At 46.3% G+C, this 25467-nt stretch overlaps 1 protein-coding gene across 1 annotated transcript in view; it reads right to left on the bottom strand.

Moving 5' to 3' along the window:
• Positions 1–25467, bottom strand: part of LOC130126154 (signal-induced proliferation-associated 1-like protein 1) — a 67612-nt gene that overhangs the window by 19924 nt on the left and 22221 nt on the right. Inside the window, exons 2-7 of the mRNA XM_056295537.1 lie at positions 12686–14386; positions 12417–12547; positions 10854–11042; positions 10060–10234; positions 8077–8180; positions 7581–7738 (exon numbers count right to left, since the gene is read on the bottom strand). Of these exons, the coding sequence (XP_056151512.1) occupies positions 7581–7738; positions 8077–8180; positions 10060–10234; positions 10854–11042; positions 12417–12547; positions 12686–14177 (2249 nt within the window). The 5' untranslated portion in view covers positions 14178–14386. The remainder of the gene's footprint in view (positions 1–7580; positions 7739–8076; positions 8181–10059; positions 10235–10853; positions 11043–12416; positions 12548–12685; positions 14387–25467) is intronic.

The raw sequence follows: 25467 nt of genomic DNA, 5'->3' as shown, positions 1-25467 counted from the left end.
GTGATGAAAGCGTTAAAGGAAAGTGCAGAAACCTACGTCAGGTCACATGGGAGGACTTGAGAAAGTAGCATTTTTGATGCTAAAACACACGCACTTCGGCAAAAATTTGAATTTTCATATTTGTATACAAGGGGAACACTGCTGGGAAGCCACTCCCTTTAAATGAACATACTACACATTCAGTGGCCTACAGTAGTCGTTTGAGTTTGGAGAGATTGTGATAAGGGCTTTCTAGGCTGATTTGATGGTCGTGACAAGGCTCCATCCAGCCCATTAAACAGATAACGCAGGCCGTGCCTGCAGCCGTAAGACTGTAAACCACTCTGACTAAACCGCCCATATAGATATATACATCAAATTACAGCTGACAGGCCAGCACCCATTTCACATACATAGCCGCTTTCTGCTATTTCGTGGCAAGGAGAGGTAGCTCTGTGGCGAGAACAACTGACTTTTCATAAACAAAGCTCAAGTTATGTAATCCATCTTGCTGCCCCTATATGATTTTTAGGCAGTGGTTGAGAGCAGTGGATTAGCACCCGCCTGGCCCCGGGCCATTTACTCCTCTATTGCTCCTGTCAAGCTCAGAATGACCGGGGCATTACCCAAGTCTCAGCAGCAGACCACAGCGGGCTGTTAATTACTATACGATTCATCATATCGTGACCTGCACTGTGATAGTAGAGATTAGTAAATTCAGGATATTCAGAAACAAAGAGGGCAGCGCATAAATGTTCTTACGCAATATGAGGACACCAGCTCATGCATCACTGGAGAAATAGCTCTCTCACCCTCCCGCTCTCCTTCTTTCTTATCTTTCTCTTTCAAAGTCACTTATCTTTGTATATTTTCCAAAAAAAAAAACCCACACAAACGCACAAAAAAACAGTTCCCTATTTAGATCACATCCATAAAAGATAGCTTGTGTGTGTGCCTGAGAGCGAGAGAGCAAGAGAGAGCATGTGATCAGTCAGTAAGCATCTAAAATCTGTGAGGCTGTATCCTGTATGCACTGATTAGCAAAGTTATCATACATAAGTCATTAGCTTCACACTTTGCATTGGTTACACATACTGGCAAACAAAATAGTGCCACAAACCTGCATACAAACACACACACAAACACACCACACCCACCTTGCTGGTCTCACTGCAGATCACCTATGCTTTTCAGGTAATTGCTCATTTGAATATCTTGAATTACTGTTGAAGTCACTCCCAGTCACAAAACAGGCTACTGTGCTGATGCTAACTTGACTTCGTCTCGTCACTAAGATCCAAACACAAAACAGATGTCCCCTGAACACCGACTAGTGGATCCGCGCAGCCATTTGATGCCCTTCCAAGCCTCTCTTGCAGGCTACCCTAACTTTTTCTTGCTGTCAACACTGATAAAAGTATCCAGAGCGAGTCTTCTTTGCAGCAGCCAAGGATGGAGGCTAAAAGTGCAGCTAAAAAGATCTGAAAAACGAGTCAAATCCAAAGGGTTGCAAGTGTGAAAGCTGTTGTGGGTGGGGTTGCTAGACTGTCCTCACGGCTCCCGTGTCCAGCTCCTCTCCATTTCATCCAGAAGGAAAACAAGGAGAACTGCCCCCCCCCCCCCCCAGAAAAAAAAGTTTCCGAAAGGATGCTGCTCCCCTCAGAAAACAAGTCAGACCGAGAAGGTGTCCAGTCATTGACAGGGAGGCACCGGAGAGACGTAAGTGGAAGGAGGGTCCTGGACTGTCTGGGGGAAGAAGAAAAAAAAAATTCGGCCAACTTTGATAAGGGTGTGCGCTCGGAAACAGAAGGCTGGCCTGACCAATCCGCTCCCTGCGGCCGACTCTGGGAACTCTAAAAGACTGTGCTCTCAGCTCGCCTGCTCTCAACAATCCTAGCTCGCATGTCTGGGTGAAGGGAGTCCTTGATGTGCACGGCGCTAACTTCTTTAGATCGTACCGGCTCTCGCTGCCCCAAGGCAAAGTGGTAGGCAGGGGAGGAGGGGGAGGTGTGTATTATAACAGTGTGAGAAGATCCAGCTTTTGAATGAATTCTTGTGTGTGTGCAAGGGTGTGTGCCCTTCTCTATAGTCCGTGCTTTTGTGTGTGTGCATAAGAGAGATGCAAGGGAACGAGGGGGAGGGCGACGGAATAAAAGAAAGCAAGAGTGTGTATACATAATTTGTGTGTGACAGAAAGGTGACGGGAGATGGAGGACAGATGAATGTGTGCATGTGTGTGTGTGTGATGGGATAGCAAAACAAAAGTGTCAGTGCCATGGAGTCGGAGTCTGATCATGAGGCCAGCGGAGACCGAGGAGCAGACCGCCCATCAGTTAGACAGCTGCTGCAGGGCCAATCTCTTCTAGTCGACTGTAATCACACAATTTTTTTTTTCTCTCTCAACCCATCTACACAGGCACACACACACACACACACACACACACACACACACACACAAGTCATGACCCAAAGAAATGGGCCAGTGGTCACGCAACAGGCTTTTACGTGGTACTGAGACGGATGCCTTCCAGTCAGTACTTTTCTCTTAATGGCAGCTACCTGCACGAGACTGACTGGTATCGGACTCAGGAGCGGTGGGGAGCTTTTAAGTTACTTCCCCCTTATGCATTTCAACATGAGATGACTTTTGAGCGAGACGATGCTATTTATGATCCCTCTCATGACCAGCTATTTCTGATAACTTCTCAGCATTCACTTTAGCTTAAACTAAATCCATCCACTTTGATGCAAAAACACACGGGGAGTGCATCAAGACAGAATTGGACCCCTCCTGCTTTCAGTAAAATCCACAAGCTTGACGTGTCACTTTTTCCCCCCCTCCCCACTTTTTTTCTCCCAGTTGTATCCGGCCGATCACCCCACTCTTCTGAGTCGCCCCGATCTCTGCCTCACCCCCTCTGCCGATCCGGGGAGGCACTGGAGACTACCACATGCCTCCTCGGATACACGTGGAGTTGCCAGCCACTTCTTTTCACCTGACAATGAGGAGTTTCACCAGGGGGACGTAGTGCGTGGGAGGATCACGCTATTCCTCCCAGTTCCCCCATCACCCCTGAACAGGCGCCCTGACTGACCAGAGGAGGTGCTAGTGCGGGGACCAGGACACATACCCACATCCGGCTTCCCACCCGCAGACACAGCCAATTGTGTCTGTAGGGACGCCTGACCAAGCCAGAGGTAACATGGGGATTCGAACTGGCGATCCCCATGTTGGTAGGCAATGGAATAGACCGCCCCACCACCCTGACGCCAGCTGACGTGTCAATTTAGATTCAGACTTTAATTACACGTTGTATTTTGCCTTCTTAACCACACCAGCTTCAAATCAGATTAGAAATATTGGTTGCATCGCAGCATTCTGATCAGTATCTGAAGTCAGAACAAAGCATGCTTCAGTCACTGCCAGAGTACTGTAATGCTTTCCCTGCAGGTCTGAAAATCAATTAAACCCATTGGAAAGGCTGCAGACAGTGTACCAAGCAAAAGCAAGGAAGAAAACACATCACCCAGGTTCGAGCTTCCCTGGATTGGCTGCCTGCGTGTGGAAGAACTATATGATTTTAGGATCTGGTCACCATATATGGCTGAACTTTAACCTCCTCTAAATCAGTGTACAGCCTTGGATCACCAGATCAGGCCCTAAACTTTGTCCAAAGTGAAGTCTCTGCTGAGTCTGTGGGTAACTGTCTCTGCCATCAGTCATCCTACACTGTGAAACGGACCCTTTTCTCTAATCTTGTAATTCTCTTCTGAAAAACGTGACTGGCTTTAACTGGGTTTAGCATAAGCTTTGATTTTCTCCAATTTTTCATATATTACTCTTTATTGTTTAAGTCCTTCTCATTTTTACAGCTGGTTTGTAGACAGCTTCTGAAAAAGTACTGCACAACAAAACTGATTTGCTATAACAGACCACATTTTGAACTGATGAAGGAAGTTAAAGACATTATTTTTCCTGAAATAACCAGTGGATTAAATCAAGTTTGGTCTACAGGAAATGACCTTCCTCTGTAGACGTGGTAATAAACATTAATGGTTGGTGTTCAAACCAAAACGGTCATACATGCGCAAAATTAACATTGGCGAATATTCGCCTCCCGCTCACTTCCACTCTATGTGAGCGAATAAAACATCCACTTCCGGTGGCGCATCTTCACTTCACGTTGAGTTCAACTTTGGTGACCCCCCCCCTTTTCTCCCCAATTGTACCCAGCCAATTACCCCACTCTTCTGAGCCGTCCTGGTTGCTGCTCCTGATCCGGGGAAGGCTGCAGACTACCACATGCCTCCTCCGCCAGCCACTTCTTTTCACCTGACAGTGAGGAGTTTCGCCAGGGGGACATAGCACGTGGGAGGATCACGCTATTCCCCCCCAGTCCCCCCCCCCCAAACAGGCGCCCTGACCGACCAGAGGAGGCGCTAGTGCAGCGACCAGGACACATACCCACATCCGGCTTCCCACCCGCAGACACAGCCAATTGTGTCTGTAGGGACGCCCGACCAAGCCGGAGGTAACATGGGGATTCGAACTGGGATCCCCGTGTTGGTAGGCAATGAACTTTGGTGAACTTTGACTGGCAAATCCACAGCCTCAACTAATAGCGAAGAAGTGTGTGTGGTTGACCCCACTTGGCTGTTATTGACTGTAGTTTTCTCAGTGAGCCAGGATGGAGGAGACTTTGATTGATGCTGTGTCTAACCGGCCAGTATTAATAATAATAATAATAATAATAATACATTTTATTTGTGGGCACCTTTCAGAGCACTCAAGGACACCTTACAGAACACGGTTTAAAAAAAAAAAATCGTACGGCATTGCCCGTGAAAACTACAAACTGCCCCAAAAGAGGGAGGCTGCCTGGCTGATGAGTCAGGAGACAGGCATGGAATGGAAAATGGAAAAGTTATTAATAACATCAATTCATATTTTGTGGTGTACAAATATAACTTGTACACCAATGTTCTTCCTCTGTATTTGTCCATGAAACTATGATAACAAGTGAGATAAGTGAAAATATTCATTGCAAAACCAACAACTGCTCATGTGTGACTGACAACCACAACCACTCAAACGGAAACCAGTTTGCTGGTTTCCGTGTGCGTCACATCCTGCACTGCCCACATTCAGCACGACAAGATGTGAATTTTGCATCGGCAGACGAGGTCATTTGCCTGCATTCTGCATGTGTGACCGTAGCCTTAACAAATGTTCAACTGGCGAGGTGTCTGGGTGGCGTAGCGGTCTATTGCACTGCCTACCCACACAGGGATCCCGGTTCGAATCCCCGTGTTACCTCTGGCTTGGTCCCTACAGAAACAATTGGCCATGTCTACGGGTGGGAAGCCAGATGTGGGTATTTGTCCTGGTCGCTGCACTAGCGCCTCCTCTGGTCGGTTAGGGCAACTGTTCGGAGGGGAGGGGGAATTGGGGGAATAGCGTGATTCTCCCATGTGCTACACCCCCCTGTCGAAACTCCTCACTTTCAGGTGAAAAGAAGCAGCGGCAACCCCACGTGTATCGGAGGAGGCCTGTGGTAGTCTGCAGCCCTCCCTGGATCGGCAGAGGGGGTGGAGCAGTGACCAGGATGGCTCGGAAGAGTGGGGTAATTGGCCGGATACAATTGGGGGGGGGAAAGGGGGAAAATTCCCAAAAAAATTAACTTGAGCAAATATTTCACCTGGTGAAAGCGAATCACCTTCAAGTAGGGCTAGAAGCCACGCGCATTTTACAGAAATATCTTCAGTCAAGATGGAGGACGAGCTTATCACCTCCCCAGTTGATACTAAAGATGGAGGACGAGCTTATCACCTCCCCAGTTGATACTACGCACCCAAACCGATGCCGGGTCTGGTCAGACTTCCAAGCGCAGTCACGCCACTGACTATCATGAGATAAGATCGCAAAATAACGTATGATGAACTTAATAATAACAATAAATCAATCTTTTCTAACACTCAAAGTCGCTTTACAATAAACAAGGTGAAACAAGACAACAGATAAACATAGCACAGACATATAGGGGTGGATGGGAAGGGGGCGGGGCTACGAGAGGGAGAAGCGGCAGCCACACATGACGCCAGCAGACTTAGACCGATACAAAAGGTTAAGAAAAACAAAAAACAACAGCACTGTGCACGTTGATTTTCTGTAGGGTTTACTCCCGTAACCTATTCCTCTCCCGAGGTGTCCACTAGGGGCAGTGGCACTCTTTAACCCATAGCTGGGGGCTGGTTCGTGGGCATCAGGGAATATCCACATACATACCACATGTCTAGGGGCCAGACCTCCTCCGAGTCCCTTGTAGTTCAGCCAAGGTCCAAGGTGTGTATCCAGTTACCATGTGTCGCCACGAGGAGGCACTACATAGGGCTTGCTGTTGGAGAGGCTATGTACTGGCAGGGAGAGACTTACGTGCTCGGCTCTCATGTTTGCATTTCTGCTAGCCAGTGGTGAAGGTTGAGAGTGAGACGCGACAGGCACAGAACACGACACCAACACACTAGCGCTTCACAACAACCCCACTTCTTACACAGAAATGTCTTCCGTTTTAGTAGTGATGTGTTGGACGCGAACGAGTCGGGCTTCTTTAGGTGAATGATGGGAGCTTTTGCTCTTGCTTAACGTTCCGTTAAAATGCACCACAAGGCCTGCAAAACTCCAAACACAGCATGAGTGCAACCCAGAGACCTTTCCAAGGCACGAGAAGGCAACGAGACCCCTGTTTTCAACTTCTACAACTTCCTTACTCATCCCAGTAAGGGTTACGCTGCGCAGGCATGCCCTTTTTCTTTTCTTTTTGAATTTCCCCCCCTTTTTTCTCCCCAATTGTAACCGGTCAATTACCCCACTCTTCCGAGCCGTCCCAGTCGCTGCGCCACCCCCTCTGCCGATCCAGGCAGGGCTGCAGACTACCACATGTCTCCTCCGATACATGTGGAGTCACCAGCCGCTTCTTTTCACCTGACAGTGAGGAGTTTCACCAGGGGGGTGTAGAGCGTGGGAGTTCCCCCTCACCCCTGAACAGGCGCCTCAACCGACCAGAGGAAGCACTAGTGCAGCGACCAGGACACATACCCACATCTGGCTTCCCACCCGCAGACACGGCCAATTGTGTCTTTAGGGACGCCCAACCAAGCTGGAGGTAACACGGGGATTTGAACCAGTGAGACCGCTACACTACCCGGGCACACATGCATGCTTTTTTTAGCATGTAGCTCAGTTTGATTCTCATAATTCACACCTGTGACCTGCTTGAGAAAAAACAGGTTCTGGTGTTGGCCGCTGAGCATCTCCACTAATCTGAAGCAGCTATGGGTAAAGCTCCTCACATCAAGCCTACTCAAAAATCGGTGCCGATAAAGGGTATAACGTTACTTGTTTAATTTTCCCCTACAATTATAACAACTGGCCCCGAGACTTTAAACAGGAGCCTTCTGATGGCCGGTCCACTTGTCTGACCTTAAAGCTTCAGCAAACGTCAAGACTCACCAGACATGTAACACTGCCCTGTGTGCCCAGTCCCTTAAGGTCTTAAATAGAAATCAAATAAATTAGAATTAAGTCAAGTAAAAAGGCCCACCTGTAGCATGTGTTGTCAGAACAGGGGTTGTGCACACGGACAATGATGAAGACGTGTTGGAAGTGGGAGCGAATGGCCTTCGGGGTGAAGGGGTGAGCCCCGGGCTCCTGGAACACGATGGTCACTATGTCGTTCCCTATGTGTCGCTTCCTCAGCAACTGATTGGGTGGAAAAAACAACAAGGAATTCATTGAAATTCAGGGATGATACTTGAATCAGATAGCGGGGGCCATTCAAAACACATTGTGCATTCCTTTCGGTGACACAATTTGAAAACAATAAAGCATTGTGCGGCAGTGAGAGAGAGCAAGGATTCAATCTGATAGTGAAGCCGCATCTCATACATGACACACATTCCTCTCAAACACATCTCTACTCTCGTGTTATCTTTGGAGCTGCGATCTCCAAACAAATGACGCCGCGGGGATTTCTTTAAATTTCCTCACATGCAAAACTTACGGCGTCGGAGCGGCGAGGCTCGCAGCCCTTACTGTACCTGTTGTCTGTTGTTTGGGGTGTAAGGCAGCAGCGTCGACACATGGAACATGATCTCATAGTCCTTGTAGGCCGTGTACAGGGAGTGGGTGCCCGTGGAATCCGCTGAAGGAATAAATAGCAACCCAGCGTTAACAGTCATTTCATTATTATTGCTAGCGATGTCCCGATCAAGATTGTTCACGCCCCAGATGCGAGCCACCGAATATCTGCCGATCTGATATCTATAATCTGCATAATACGACCGCACGGTGCACATTTCAAGCACAATAAAAGTTTGTAAAACCAATTCAATTTCAGCAAGATAAGCTTGAAAATTGAATAGCTATTAATTTTAAAATAGCTTGCGCCACAGCGTTCTTTTAATGTTTTCATTTCTCTTTTTTTTTTAAACTTTTTTGAAAGTCTTTTTCCCCTCCTTTTATTCAAGTAATCAAACGATGGTCATATTGGTCGTGTTGAAAGTAGCCTGGTTAATAGCACATTGCAAGACACTGGCATCGAAGATATTACAAGATACCGTTGAGCTGCTTTCATTTTCCAATTTTATAAAAGTTCAACACTGCAGACACTTTAGCCGCTTGTTAACTTTACACGTGCTTCCCTGCCGCAAGTTGACGATAACGTCCTTTTTTTTTGTCGGAATTTTTCTCCCCCCAGTTGTATCCAGCCAATTACCTCACTCTTCCGAGCTGTCCCAGTCGCTGCTCCAGCCCCTCTGCCGATCCGGGGAGGGCTGCAGATTACCACATGTCTCCTCCTATACATGTGGAGTCACCAGCTGCTTCCTTTCACCTGACAGTGAGGCGTTTCGCCAGGGGGACGTAGCATGTGGGAGAATCACGCTATTCCCCCCAGTTCCCCCTCCCCCCCGAACAGGTGCCCGGAGGAGGAGGCGCTAGTGCAGCGACCAGGACACATACCCACGTCTGGCTTCCCACCCGCAGACACGACCAAGACAATGTCCATTTATGACACCCATATGACAGCTGGCATGGACTGAGCGCAACGGGTTAAAATAAACAGAGTATTGAAAATTGATCAGACTTGATACCGATCAATTCAAATAAGCCTTGATTAGCTTATATTCAACCGGGACATCCTTAATTGCTGTCCTCAGTCTCTCTCAGGTGTGCATTGTCTACCCAAAGCTTTCTGTGCAGGAAAAAAGAGCGCAATTTCACCATAGCCAGAACAACTACAGTTTGGATATACTGTGGATCACTGTCAGCTTAGGAATTCTGCTTTTTTTTCCTTCTACAAGTCATTCCAGACTGATAAAATTACACAGCATTTTCTCTTTCACTAAGGTCAAAGTGCGGGTGGACAGCAATATCGTGAACCTAAAATTATATCCTGCATCTGTGCAACATGCAATCAACTGATCAGCTGGTCTTGGTCCAGTTGTACGGAGTGCCGGCAGCCAAAAAAAGCTCGAATAATTACTTCCATGGTTGGGATTTTACATGTAGCTCTTGCTGGGACCATAGCTGGGTTTATGGAGTAGACACAACACGGAGAGGCGGGAGGAACAGAAAGAAAAAGAAGAAAAGAGATCAAAGATAATCGACGAGTCCGGCAAAGACAGAGAGAGGAAATGGGCTGGAATAAAAGAAAATATTTAACAAAACTCAAGATAAAGGGACAAAGTGCAGGTCCTATATAAGGAGGCGAGGGAATCAAAACCGAAAGCTCGCCAGGACCTACGTTAGTAAGTCAAGCTCTTTCCAAAGTTACCGAAACTATGTTACACTGGCTGGCGATAAAACACAAGGCCACAGACGGTACCGACAAGATAAATCAGATACCACGGACACATTAACAACCTTTAGCGCACAACCGGAGTTCAAGTAAACTTTTATGGTTAATCGACGCACAGCACAGTCCAGGTCTTTCATGTTTATCGGTTTATCACAGAGAGAGAGCGCGAGAGAAAGCACAATGTGTGCATAAAAGTTGTGTGGTTGTGTGTGGGAGACGTTACTTTTAGTGTCCAGCTGGGCGCGGTACTTGGTGAAGCCCTTGAGGCGGACCTTCTCCCCCAGCAACTGGAGAAACTCTTCTAAGGCAGGGCCGGCTGTCTCGTTGTTGTACATCTCTTCCTCGGAGCTCTGGCCAGCTCGACAGTACATCACCCCCACCTTCACCTGGAAACTCAGCTAAGGACATGCAAACAGGAAGTCACAACTAGGCATGCGCACACACCCAAAAAAAAAAAAGAAAGAAAAAAGGACAAGGCCAACGTCCACAAGGATCAAGATCAAATCATTTCGATCTGTGTGGGGAAGGGCCGAATAACCGAACCTGTACATCATTACTAATCGACGGTACTCGGGTGTTTAATATCAAGTTTCAATGCTCTTACACATACGGGGAGATGATCGCGACTTGCAGCATCATCTCTCTGTAGGTGTTGCAGAGCTAACACTCCATTAGCAGCCATAATGCTGAGCAGTCTTCTGTGCACCTCTGAAAAGCTGCTGAAATTGTGCGGAAAAGTGACAATCCGTGAAAGCAAAAACACTACACTTCCTTTCTGGCTTGCCACTACCTGTAGTCGTCCACATCGAAATAGGCTACACCGTATAAGGTGAATAATAATGCTACATATACCCGTTGTAACGAATGCCACAATAAAGATGGCGAGCACGACTTCGTCGGAAGACGTGCTCAGGATAATGGCTGCTAAAGAAGTCTGCGAGATGAGATAGTTTTGTAAATCATGACTGTTTCCCTTTACAACATCCTCTCTGCCGGCAGTGGAGTTCATCCGCTTACCCCTTGTTCGTCCAGTTTCATGAGCTGCTCGGTGACCTTCGGTGTGTTGAGGGCCAGTCTTAGGCAGGACACGTCCAGCTCAGGTAGCAGATACTCCAGTACCTCTTTAATGGGCAGCCCTCGGGTCGTGCCGTGCTTAGAGGTGGAGGGCACCGCGTCCTCCAGAACAGAACCTCGGAGAGTGGTCAGCTGGGTGGAGGGAGGAGGAGACGGGGGGGGGGGGGGTAAGAACGAAAAGAGTGTGAGAGGAGATGGAATGCGCCTCAGGAATCCTTGCTGTCCTCTGAACTTTTGCGGAGATGAAAACACTGATAGCTGGAAAAATGCGCCTTCCTCAGACCCAGACCAAAAAAAAAAAAGACAGGCCGTCTTGTTTTCAGAACGATTCCATCTTCAGTTTTTTACCCCAGAAGCTGACATAAAACAACAAGATAGTCATGATTCAAGCCTTGGCCTGGAGTAAACCGTATAAAAGGGACAGGAGGGGTGGTGCGTGTGTGCGCGCGCACGTGTGTGCGTGCGTGTGTGTGTGTGTGTGGCAGGAAGGGGGGAACCGAGCATGCTGTGTACACAGAGTCTGCATTGTGTTGGGCTCCGGGAGTGAACTCAATCACTCAGCTATCATATGCAGCTGGAACGGACGGAGACTTTCTCTCCTGCATGCCTCGGGTGTGGCCGTGACAATGGTACTGTGTTCTCCGGTATGGAATGGGGAATTTTTTTTGGTGGTGGTGTGTGTGTGTGTGTGTGTGTTTGGGGGGGGGGGTACTGTGATACTTGGGGGCTAAAGGTATTTTGGTCTGGGGTGTTGGCGCTAATCACTCACACCTGTCATACCTAAAATCCAAGAGGAGAGTTCTCACAACAAACAGCCCCAGGCAGGTGCCATATAATAAGCTGTATATCATCTTCTGGGGTTGAATTAATATGTAAAGCTGTCCCGAAAAGTCAAAACCAGAGCTATAGGGCCGGGCTGAAACTGCAACTACATATGACAACCTATTTTAACTGAAAGCAGGAAGTTCTTCTCTCCACACTTGTTTGAGGTTGTGTAGCCCTGACAGGCCTTGGAGGCTGAGGGATGACTGCATTTCCCCAAGTTTCTTTGTACAGTGCTGATGCGGTGAGACAGCTGAAGAGCCTGAAGGCCAGTTGCATAATAAGCAACAAGGATAGAGACTCATTTCACCTCTAGCACGTCTTCCTATTGTGAAGCAGGCCAAGAAGTGGCTATACCCACCTTCACCGTTACTCCTCTGATAAGAGATACACAGGAGAGGGCTTCCTTAAAAGGAAGGGCCAATGATTGTTTCAGGTCCCCAGAAAGAATTTCCGGAATTTCTAACAGGAACATACCGTAACATTTAAAACACCGGAGAAATATAGACAACTTATCTAAAGCAGACACCAAAAATTACTTTCTCCGCTGAAACAAATGAGAAACGGGATATGCTTTGTGAGGTGGAAAATAATCATGCAACGCTACAGGCTGTGGGCAGATTCATTTCACAGAGAGATATGACAGGGTTGGGGTTTGTGTGTAGGCACGACACAGTGACTGACCTCGCTGGTTCTGAAGATGAGGCGGTAGTTGTACTGCTGTCCGTGATCCTTTTCCTCCTCCAGCTTCTCCCTGCGCAAGCTCACTGCCACTGGACCAAGAGCCTCGTCAAGCCCAAAGTAGTTCCAGTGCTCTGAGACAGAGGGAGACAAACAAGGCGCTATTAGAATTAAAAGAAAAAAGTTGTAGGACATTCAACATTGGTGCTTTTTAACAACCGACATTTATGTTACTATAAAGGTGTAACAGACAGCAATCAAATCAAGCTCACCTCTCAGGTAGAAGAACTTCCTATAGTAGTAGGCTCCCAGGTCCACATGCTCGACAATGTAATGTTTGCTTTTTTCACTGTGAGTGCTGGGGCCTTCCTTGGGCCCCTCAAGCACTGCTACCCCTGCGTTGGTACAGTGGGGGCTGACAGTGGTTTCATACAAGTGTCCTTCCCCACCCAGACTCCCTGAACTACTGCTTCCAGCGCCAACAACCACCAGCCCATGGAGCCCTGTTCCACCTGCTCCCACCCTTCTTCTGCCAGTGCCATCAGCACCAATTTCATTACGGAAGCAGGGGCAGCTTAGCAACATCTCATTGCTCTGCTCATCCCCTGAGTCCAGGCCGGGGCTGTCCCGGGCACAGAGCTCCTCTTGGCTGCCTCCAGGGGAACTGTAGGGCAGGCTGTGGGTGGAGGAGAGGGTGGAGGTGGCTGAGGCTGCGGCAGCAGCAGATGCCCCTGTGGTGGTGTTCTTCCTCTTACTGGCCGTCTGCCGCAGCTGGATGACCTCATTGAGGTCAAATAGCATGCTCTGCACATCATAATGGGCAAATCCTTTCTGACACACCCATGGCTTTAGAGGGGGGCCGACCTCCTCGGATCTGCCATCCTCTGCGTCAGACCCCGCCCTGGGTGAGTCCGACTCCCCTCGAACATTTCGAAGTTTCCGAAATATTGATTCACCCCCTGTCTCAGATTTGGAGCGTCTCTTGGGGGGTTTATCCCGGTCCTTGGCTTTAGGAGGCTGGCTATCGGTAACATCTTCCTGAAGGTCCATGATGGCTTGCTTGCTCGCAACATTCAGCAGGTCCTCCAGTCTCTCTGGAGCAGGGCTACGCTGGTCAGCCTTCTCACCATGGTAGCCCTTCAGCATTTCAAAGAAGCTCTCCCCTGATGCACCATGCTGGTCAATGGAGGAGGTGCTACCATACTCACGGTGGAGAGGGGACAACTTGGTCCCTAGTGAAGGACCCCAGTCCTCACCGCTGTCCCCGCTGCCCTCCATCTCACTGATGGTCATGTCGCTGTTGCTGCGCTGACGTATACGTCGCTGGCGGGGGTTCCTGTGTGCAGGTAGTCGGCATTCCCCAGGGGCCAGATATCTGTTGTCTGGGCTGTAGTTGTTGGCTTGTATCTGGGTTCTGTTCTTCAAAGTGTTATGGATGTTCCGCAGCATGGAGGAGTCCTGAGGGCTAAGTAGATGGCCTAATTTTACATGGCTCTGTCCACTTGTAGGCACAGCAGGGCTCTCAGATTCCTTAGTTTGGTGCCACAGAGTCGTGCCAACCTCCTTCCTTGGAGGCCAGTCAGCCACCCGTGCCCGTACCCCCATTTTAGGCACCCCTGTACCCCCAGTGGGGTGGATATTATCTACGCGTGTTGGCACAACTCCTCCATTGGCCATGCGGAGGTGGCGGGTGTAGAACTCGTCGGTGGCTGGGATGGACCCCCCGACAGAGCGCTCCATGGGTGGGCACTTCAGGCTGGCCATGGCACCAGTGCCAAAGGGTAGATGCACTCAGCAGGCATGCATGGCTGCTTCTTAGCTGGGACGTGGTTCCCTGACTTTATGGACTACTTGACTCTCTCGATCAAAATGCGGTGAAGGGGGAGGAGGGAAAGTGAGGCTTTCTCAGCACTCAAGCCTGCATGCTGCTGCCTTGTCTGGGTTTGCAACACCACTTGGTTTTCTCTTCAATCCTGAAAAACAAATCAGAGAGGGTAAAGTGAGTAAGTGTATGAAAACAGAATAATCGGCGTGTGTCCTAATGATACCAAACTTACTCCTGAGATGACTAAGTGAAGAAATAGTAAGGGCTGGCAAGAAGCTCTTAAATAATCCAGCTGTTGAAACAGGAAACTTGTTCACACAGATTTTTTTTTTTATATGGCTGTGACAAGTGCCTTATAACCTGCAAGCATCAGTTTAACAGCAAACTTTATTCTATTCTCAGGAGTGAACCAACACAGTTTCCCTCTGGATTTAAGATTCCACAGACCTACTGACCTCCTCAGCTTTTACTGTCCTTCATGCAAATACTGACCTCTGCCACCCACCTTAACCCTGAATACGAATACAAAGACAGCCTTGATTTTTCCATCCTGGGGGTATTTAATGACATAAAATATGACCTGCTTATTCATCATCACATGCCAAGGCATATTTACACCATCTTCCGACCTTTCCCGAGGACGTGTCGGCTTGAGGAGTTCAGATGCTGAAGCTCCTTTCTGAACACATATGACTTCTATACAAATATGCAGACATTTCCTTTCTGAACTAAGTGAAAGGGGATATCTGGATTCCACAAACCTGCCTGCAGAACACAGTTTGGATGCAAGGTTTTTTCCCCCCCAGACGGCTTTCTCTAAGTCAGTGAAAAGTCACTGACATGTTCAATTTCAGATAAGGAGGTCTGCTTCTCAAACCAATTTCAGCATAAGCATCAAGGGGAGACTTGAAAGCTCAGCCAAATTCAAAACGAGTTTAATTTTTTCTTCTTAAAAAAACCTGAGCAAGATGACAACATTACCCTAATCATTTTAATATTTTCCCCCAATGTAAACCATAAAGTGGATTTTGCTGGCAATTAAATAAACCTATTCGGAACCTACTAATGCGATCACCTAGCCTGCGTATGAGTGAGATAGAAATCATGAGGTTTGGATCCGTCGATAAATCTCAATCTCTTCAGCTGGCAGGAAGGCGACATTTCCTCCGTCGCCGATTTTGAGCTGGTGATGAGAGCTAGTGCAACGGGATGGCCAATTCTGATGACTCATAATGCCAAAATGCTGTTTTCTGGATCAAACAGCCCAAGCTAAATATCCTAAAAAAAATAAAATACACACACAAAAAACAAAACAGGATACCAAGCTCCACATCAAAAAGCAGGGGAGCCCTTTGAAAGTCCCCCGAGAGGAGGGTGATGTTTCTCTGCCTGGCAGCTCAGGCCAATTTGGCAGAGAGACACTGGAGGAGATTAAGGCAACCCTGCCTGGCTGTAGCTGTGATCACATTAACCACTGGCTGTCAGTGCTGTAAACGGCCTGCAGCACAGCCACCTTCACACAGCATCACGAAAATCAATCTCAAATTCACACGGACTCATATACATACTCATCTAGGCCTACTACTCATTAGAAGGAGAACATCCACACAAGCAGAAACTGAATCACTTCTATTGACGATCAAGCCTGTGATTCTTGTATCTTCTTTTAACACTTTTTATTGATTTTCAACACAAGATGACAAAAAGAAACAGTATGACATTAATAATTAAACAAACAAAAAATAACTACACAAATACTAAATAACAAATGTTATTGGGTTAATAGGTATAACGAGTGTACCTATTTGCCTTTCACTTGGTGTTCTTCTCTTGTAACAAGTGGGTGGGATTGGGTGGGAGGAATTACGGGGCTAATGGGTATATGAAGATTGGGTAAGGATTAATTGGAATAGGAATTGATTACCGTTCTTGTTTCTGCTTTTTTTCCTACTGTTTGTATACCCCACTATAATAGGTTCTGTTTATATAGATGTACGAAACCAGCTCAATTGGACATTTTGTATATATAACAATGTTTTATATGCAACACTGGTTCAAAAATCAATAAAAGGATTAAAAAAAAAAACTAAATAATAAACAAATAAATAACTAAATAATAAAACAAAAATAACTAAAATATTAAAATAATAAAATAAAGAACTAATAATAATAATAAAGAACTAAATAAATAATAAAAATAAATAAATAATGGGCAAAACATTATCTAGGTATAATAAATACAACAATGCAATGCACATGACAGAAAGTATACATCAGAAAACCAGCGTAAACAAAAAATTAATTAATTAACAAATAAATAAACAGAGAAATAAAAAATTAAGTTAAAAATTTATTTTTCCTTCCTATTCATAGCCAGGCATGCATCACTCAAACAGTGTCCCTTTATGCAGCCTCTTGTAATGCTTCAGACATATCTTCATTTTCCATAAAGTGAATGAAAGGTTCTCGAATAGAATCAAAGGCTTCCCTTTTACCTTTAAGAATATAAGTGATTTTCTCCATTGAGAGGCAGGAGGACGTCTCCCTGAGCCACTGGCCAAAGCATGGTCTCCTTATATTTTCCCATAATAAAGCTATGACACGCTTAGCATGGAGAAAGCATATGTTAATTAAAGCTACCTTTCTTTTTTTTTAATAATGGGATTAGTTGGATAAATTCCTAGTATAAACAATTTAGGGTGTAGAGGTAAATTTATGCCTATGAGCCTACCTACTGCATGTGATACCTCAGACCAAAACTCCCTTATCTCCCCACACTCCCAAAGGCAGTGAAACCGCATCCCTTTCTCTTGTCCACATTTAATACATGTGTCTAAAATTTTATTGTTAAATTTATGTCGTTTGGCTGGAGTTGTATATGTACACATTAGCCGGATAAATTGTAATAGCTGTAATCTTGTGTTGACCGTTTGAGTATGGGCTTTCAGACATACACTGTCCCACTCTTCCAAGGAGATAGCTTCCTGTATATTCTCCTTCCAAGCATTCAGTCTGTCCATAGAGGATTCAGTGGAGCACGAGACCAGTCAGTTGTACATTAAAGAGATTTGTCCTCTACCATGGCAACAACTGGAGATGGCTGTCTCCAGAGTAGACAAAGGGGGAACAGTTAGTTTTTGATTTTGGGCTGCTGCAATAAAACTGTTTCGCAAAAATGGAAAGAAATTTTCTTAGGAATATCAAGTTTGGCCTGAAGCTCTTCAAAGTTCATCATAATTTCACCATTATACAAATCCTCAATCTTGCTTAACCCGTTATTCGCCCATAAGTGAAATCCTGGATCAGCTCTCCCAGCTTTAAAATAGTCATTTCCCCTATATAGGACTAAAGCAGGATAAAGAGTGTTTATCTTCTAGTGCTTCCCTTACCTTAGACCAGACATTAATCACATGTAAAACAATGGGATTGCTTGTTTGGTTCCTAAGATTTCTGATATTTGTGGAGTACATATATAGAGTAAGTGGTAATTCAGATGTAGCTGAGAGTGACTCAGTCTCTACCAATGCAGGGGATGGATTTGAGGGGGAAAAAAAATCCATCCATCATCCAAGCCGCTTAGTATGTAATTGAGCAGCTCAATAGTACCACTGAAAATGTGGAACCTTAAATCCTCCCCTGTCGTAAGACAGGTACAGCAGAGTTAAAGTCTGTAGCGTCTGTTATTCCAAATGAAGTTTGTACAAATTTTCTTTAACTTCATAAATATTCATGGAGGTGGAGGAAAGGGTATATTTTGAAACAGATAAAGTAATTTTGGAAGGACTTTAATTTTCAATGTGTAGATTGGACCAATTGTGGAAACCGGTAAATTCAACCATCTGTCTATTAAAGTTGTATTTTTCTCTTTTTTTCTTTTCCCCCTCTTTTGCTCCCCAATTGTACTTGGCCAATTACCCCACTCTTCTGAGCTGTCCTGGTCACTGCACCACCCCCTCGGCGGATCCGTGGCGGGCTGCAGACTACCATATGCCTCCTCTGATACATGTGGAGTCACCAACTGCTTCTTTTCACCTGACAGTAAGGAGTTTCGCCAGCAGGACATAGCGCCTGGGAGGATCACGTTATTCCCTCCAGTTAACCCTCTCCCCTGAACAGGCACCCCGACTGACCAGAGGACGCGATAATGCAGTGACTTTTTTTCCCTGCTTCCGGTGTGGGAAGATGGCAGTGCGAATTCACCTTTGCGGTGGCCTCAACCAGTACCGTCCATGCAGTGTTTTGTCCACATCTGCATCTAAGTTTTGTCTTTGTTTGATGGCTGGCAGAGCTGGCGCTGGATCGGCCGGGAGAGCTTGGTTTGCTTCGCCCGGTGGGCCCGGGAACCACTGCCCCTTCCTGGAGCTACGCCCGAGGAGGAAATGCCAAGGGCGGTCTGACAGGATGCGGAAGCGGAGTGGGCTAAGCTAACTGCTAACCCATGCAGACCGGCGGTTCCAACAGTCATCCTGGCTGGCGTTCATTCCCTTGAATGGTGATTTTTTTTTCTCTAGTTTGGATATATGTGTTAGTTTGGTTAAGTGTGTTCTTGTAGTTTTTGGATGTGTTTTTGTCCTTGTGTTGTACTGCTGTGGGCTAGGGGAAATGGCATTTTGTTTCATTTCATATACGCAAGTGCATGAAGTGAAATGACAAATAAAGTGTTCCTGATTCCTCACGAGGACACATACCAACATCCGGCTTCTCATCCGCAGACACAGCCAATTGTGTCTGTAGGGATGCCCAACTAAGCAAGCCGGAGGTAACACGGGGAATCGAACCGGCAATCCCCATGTTGGTAGGCAACGGAATAGACCGCTACACTACCCGCACACCCAATCGAAGTGGTAATTGACTGTAGAATGGGATTGTAGTTGGTTGGAACAATTTTATCAACCTTGGGTACGATACGAATGCCATGGTAGGTGAAGCAGTCTGATGCATTGAAGGAAGACACAAGGTCCATAGGTCTGATCCATTCATTTTTATTTAGCGGCATTATTGGCAATTTGGAATTATTTATTTTATATCCAGAGAAACTCTCAAAAGGTTTTGATAGGATCCAGAAGAGCTGGGATAGTTCTTATTAAGTCTGTAAGAAAAAGGATTAGGTCATCGACGCACAAAGCTATTTAAATGTCTACATATCCCAATTTAATGCCGGAGATGTTATTATGTGACCTTATGGCTATAGCAAATGGTTCTATGGCTATATGAATAGAAGTGGTGATAGACGGCAGCCTTAGTGAGCTCCACACAGAATATTGAAGGGTTTGGAGACAATGTCGTTGGTGGGGATTTCAGCAGTGGTTGTGTATAAAAAATCTTAATCCATTTACAGAAAATATCTCCACATCCAAACCGAGTCAGAACTTCAAACAGGTATGGCCACTCCACTCTGTCAAACGCCTTCTCGGCATCTAATGACAGAATGGCAGTGTCATGAGAGTCCCTTTTTTCATGTAGGATGTTTAAGACTCTCCTTACGTTATGAAATCCCCACCGTCTCTTAACATATTATAAGTGGGAGGAGATCCTCAAATCTGGGAGTAAGTGCCTTGCATAAGATTTTACCATCGGTGTTCAAGAGGGAAATGGGGCGATATGATTGACATTTATCACTTGGTTTACCCAGTTTTAAAATTAGAGTGATCTGGGCTCTTAATGTTGGGGGGTAGCAGACCATTTTCAAGTGACTCCAAAAACATTTCTAAAACTGGAGCTTGGAGTTGGTGTTTGAACTTTCTGTAAAAATCAATAGGTATCCCATCTGGCACAGCTCTTTTGCTGGTCTTAAAAGCATCTGAGATTTCATTTGATGTCAAATTCTTGTATCTTTAGGGTGACTATAAGCTTGATTATAAAAAAAAAGAAGCAGAAAACTGAAGAAAACTGAGCAGATGCCAATAACAAACCTTGTTCCATCTGAGAAAGCAGTCCACAGACTGCGTCAACCAAAAACATCACTAAAGCAAAGAATATTGACAGACGGGTCAAACGTTCCCTTGATACAGCGGAGTTTGTTTATTGTCAACATCAATTTATGCATCAGGGATCCAGGAAGTACAAAATCTCTGTGCTCAAGGGGTTCATGCTTGGGGCTTAACATCTCCAGACAGCTTTGCTTCACAACATGGAATGGAGAGTTTTCTATTAACCAACCTTTAAAACTGCATATAGTATGACGGATCCTCCTCTGATCAGGCCTAGATCTCACAAACCAAGCAGAATTAAAAGCTTGCGGCAAGATAAACATACACAAGTCAGAGATGTGTACAGAGAGCTGCAGAGGGTAGCGCTGGGCATTATGGATAGTATTATCAAGATTAAAAAAAAAACATCAGTAGGCCCTATTTACCACCATATCTGCTTACAGATGCAAAAATACCATATTTAAGAACTGAGGTTCATTACACTGAACTGTTTGGCAATGGAAAGCGTATAACAAACTAGAACTGGTTTTCAAATAATATATTTCAGACCTCCGTTTTTGAGACATTTGAGGCAATAGATACTTATCATTAATTTAGGCAATGAAACTATGTTTCACAACACGACAATATCTGAATTTCATCCCGATACAATACCACTGAAAGGCTGTAAATGATAATGCTGAATTATTGCCCGGCCCTAGTGCTATCTATGGGAGCATGGGAGTGGAGAGCAAGGAAAGGATTTTGTGAGGTTTACTGTCTGTGGTCCAGTCCCGGGGAGCTGGGAATTGTGTCCTTGTGCAGCCAAATCTGGACAGGGACAAGTTAGAAGAACCACAACGCATAGGCACCAGAGGAACAAAAAATTACACTCTTTAATCTCTTTGCTACCAGATGCACACTCACACAGGACTAGACTCGGGCTTTTCTCAGATGAGGAGCGTGTGTGTGTGTGTGGGAGAGAGAGAGACAGACAGAGAGAGAGAGGTGGGAAACAAGGAAAAATACAAATGAAAAGATTCATAACACGTTATCGCAATTGCCTCCCTGTTACCAAAAAGAATAACACATAGAGGGGCCCTTATTTTCCACAAGTGTATGGGACATGTTAGGGCAGCTTCAGCCTGTCTGCTAAGTGAGGTTCACTTCCTGTAATAGGGGCTCAGGGCCTCCCTCTCATTCTACAGGGCCTATCGACAGATGAGCAACTCAGGGCTGCAGACGCTGACAGAGGGCTGATGTCATGGCAGAACCCTGAGGTGACACAGTCTTGTCTGTGTTGTAGGAACTGGTCTGTGTTACAGGATAGCACATCCATACGAAGGCTCATCCTTGGGTGTTTTACAGGTGAAGGAGTCAAGTGGGTTTTAACAAGGCAAGGCTTCCCATGACAACGTAAACACACACTCACGCACAAACAAACAATAACATCAAAGCCGGCGAGATGCTTGGCGGCGAAGGTGGACGAGCAGCGTAACGATCCAGAGACGTGTTCAGAAGTCATTATCTCGGATCTTTCAAGTCAGGCGTTCTAAATTTGACTCGCGAAAATCGGAGCAGTCTGGCAATTTGAGCCCCGGGAGAAATAAATATTCCCGAATCACGCTCTCAGGGTATAGTAGGGGTTACTAGGGGTTCTCATGGCCAGCATCTTCTAATTCAGTGTTGAGTGGGAACAGCTTCTCTCAGTGGGGTGAGATGGCTTGGCTAGCTGGTATCCCACAGAGAGGGAACAACATGTTGAAATGTGCAGATTTTTAAGTGTGTGTGTGTGTGTGTGTGTGTGTGTGTGTGTGTGTGTGTGTGTGTGTGTGTGTGTGTGTGTGTGTGTATATACCAGGTTTTCTATCGTAATGGGGACCAAATGTCCCCATCAGGATATAAAAACCTGAAACCACCTCCCTTTTGGGGACATTTTATGGGTCCCCATGAGAAAAAGGGTCTATTTTAGGGTTAGGGTTTGGGTTTCGGGTTAGAATTAGGATTAGGTTAAGGTTAGGGTAAGGGTTAAGTTTAGGCATGTAGCTATGATTGTTAAGGTTAGGGTTAAGGGCTAGAGAATGAATGGAGTCAGTGAGGGGGTCCCCACAAGTATAGGGTGACATGGTGTGTGTGTGTCTGTGTCTGTGTCTGTGTGGGGGGGGGGACCTGCCGTCTTGTTCTCAAAACATAAAGGAACTAAAGTTTCCCAGTAGACTGGGCAAGTGTTTCCAAAGCCCGAACAAAAGAACCAAACGATTGCCCTACAAGCTTGTAATTACTGCTTGGTTGAATGGGGCTGAGTGTCTGTTTGGCTGACACCAATGGTTATTCAGTGGGATGCCGTCCATTTCTCCCAGCGGCTCTCTCCGTCTCCCAGTCATTCCTTGCTCTGAGGGCCGGCCGGACTGTTAGGCAGCAGACACAAAGTTCCCTCTGTCCTGGCTTGGGGAAGACTGGGGCCTCATTCCAGCACAGAGAGGCTTTGATAATTGCCCGGCCCGGTAACCTCACTAGGCCTTGTGTGTGTATATAAGGGCCTGCCAGGAAAATCAAATGAATAAAAGACACGGGGAGGCAGAAATATGGTGGGAAAAGTCGAGAAAAATAGACGTGGAAAAGAAAGAAAAGGAAAGAGGCAAACTGTATGAGCGGCTGATGAGTGCAAGAAATCAAAGGAATGGCCCAGCTTGAGGAAAAGAAGGACAAGGCAGCAGTAATGGCCCAGGATCACATGGGGTCTGACAACAAAAGTACAGAAAATAATTTGTGTCCTGCAGTGCATGTGTATACATGAATCATATCAGGGCTGTGCCTGCTGCTCTCTAATCCACTGACTCACTACTCTCTAATCTGCAGATATCTCAGACATGACAAGCACCTGGTACGCAACATGACATAACTAGCGGACAAATAAGGGCTGAGGGCGTTGCACAGGAGCGACTTCTCTTTCCCAGCGACCTCTTATCGACTTAGGCAAAAACAGCTGCTGAAACCCTCGGACCGGACGGCAATCAAAACCCACACAGTGCATCACTGTGGGCAAGCTGGGCCGTGAGGTCACACAGCGGTCAGCCGAGAGAATTATTACAGCCTTGGAAGAGAAAGATTCCACAGCGACGTACACTAAATCCACCGACTCCTTCACCACTTCCTCCCCAATACCGGTGGGAGGGTCGAGCAGTGAGGGGTGAAGTGAGGTCTCGACGGCGAGGCTGCCGATAAACATAGCAGACACGCAGGAAGCAACACGGCACCTCCGCCGCTCCCTTCTCTCCATATGCTTCCATCTCAGTATCACTTTGTCTACACCCTCCAGTGTGTGTGTGTTTTTTTTCCCCTCATTTATCTACACTCGTGAGGACCAAATATCCTCATAAGAAAAGCAAAGTCTCAAACCACCTACCCAAGTAGGGACATTTTTTTAGTCCCCACAAGGAAAAGGGTTATTTGCAGGCTAGGGGTTAGCTTTACAGCTAAGGCTACAACTGGGGCCATGGTTAGACTTAGGCCTTAGGTCTAATATTCAAGGTTACATTTGAATTTGGATTATACTGGTTCATTTTAAGGTGAGGCTTAATGTTGGGTTTTAGGGTCAGGGCGATACGATTTAGATAACAAATTTTTCCCTCCGCAGAAACATTAACAAATGTGCATGTGCATGTGTGTGCAGCTGGCTGAGGACCAGGCACAAACCCGTCCTGATTGAGCAAACCTGCAAATCCGAAACCCTCAGAGAAAAACACAAGCCTGCTGGGAGGCAAACGAGACCCGCATCATCCAACAGCGACGGAGGTTCTGGAAATCTATCAATTTCATCAGAGTAGGAAGTGACGAGCTCCCGTTTTAGGGATGATAGAGAGTGGGGGAAAAAAAAGAAAAAGAAGGCATGCTCGGGCCAATTCTGCGAGAAGTGCAAGGTTGTGACAACCAAAAGGGATGATCTGTTCATTCCCACGATCAAACCCCTCTCTCTCTCTGAAGTGCCCGGACCTGTCATACTGGAACTTCATGACCGTAGCCTGTCTTGTCAGTCGCGGTAGAGTATACAGTGAGCTTTGATCAAGGGGAATTCTAGCCCTCGGATGAAGTAACACACCACAATAAACACTAACCAGAGCGGTTAAACGCTTGAACTGACCCCACATGTGATGCACCACATCGAGTATGAGCACTTCAAAAACCAGTGAGAATGCATCTCTGTCTCACAGTCGCTGTTGTTCTGTGATGCGCTGCGCTTGTGCACCGACTCCGACCCCTTTTGCGCTGAGCGCGACATAGTTCAATGCGTAATGAGCAGAGCCAACAACTGGCAAAGAGCGTTTCCCTCAAAGTGCCAGGAGAAGACGAAAGTTCCAGGGAAGTGCCAGACTACATTCACTGACAGTATCTCCAGCAGGGTGTCTCTTTCCATCCTCAAGAACGCCGCCACAGTTCCAACACTCTTCCAGGGGAGCCAGCAAGATAAATGCGCACTTGAAACACTTTACATTGTTTACAGTCAGGAATGGGTTTACATCCATTACCAGGCTTATTCCAGGCGGCTGTGTTTGTGTGTGGGCTTGGGGGTTTACAATGGAAGCCTGTGTCTCCAACTCGGAGCTGTTCGCCTCCTCTAAAGACCTAATTGCCCTGCTAACAGCTTAGGTGGTCTCCTTGAAAAAAAAACTACTAGTCACTTCACTCTGATCCGATAGATGCCAACACACCATCACACCAAAAATCTGGAAGGAGACCACTTCCTTCAACAGGCATGCATACATACATACAGTCCACTAATTTACAGCGCGAAAAGACATCACAGATATTCCAACATGGTAATTCAGCAGTTTTATGGTCTATAAAGGCATGAGTTGATTGAGACAAGCTTGGGGTGGTTTAGTGGCTCATATTTGATGTGAAGGTTATAGACGGCTTGTCTTTACTGAGCAGCTCAAAGTTGTGCTGCTCAGCTTCTTAAAGCTGTGTAATATAAAGAGCGGCGGAGAGGAAGAGGAGCGCCGATGCCTAAAGAGGAATGTGAAAAATTCTAATGAGGTTGCTGCCTGTCTGCTGAACTGCGGCAGTCAGGAGCTGCCATTTAAAAATGGAAGTGTGCCCTGGGCTGCACTTTCCCTCTCCCTGCCTCCAACTACCATTTTACCAAAGCTACCCACCCTTGAACCAGCCCTTTTCCATTAGAGACAGTGAGCCATGGAGAAACATAGACAGGTACACAAACACAGAAAAAGCAACGAACACAAATGAAAATTATAGAGCAAGAAAAAAAAACCCCACAAAACGGCACAGACAATTTGTCTTCATAAAAACTATCAGCACT

This window comes from Lampris incognitus, chromosome 16, assembly GCF_029633865.1.
Source record: "Lampris incognitus isolate fLamInc1 chromosome 16, fLamInc1.hap2, whole genome shotgun sequence".
Lineage (NCBI taxonomy): Eukaryota > Metazoa > Chordata > Actinopteri > Lampriformes > Lampridae > Lampris > Lampris incognitus.
This window is presented reverse-complemented; position numbering and strand designations above follow the sequence as displayed.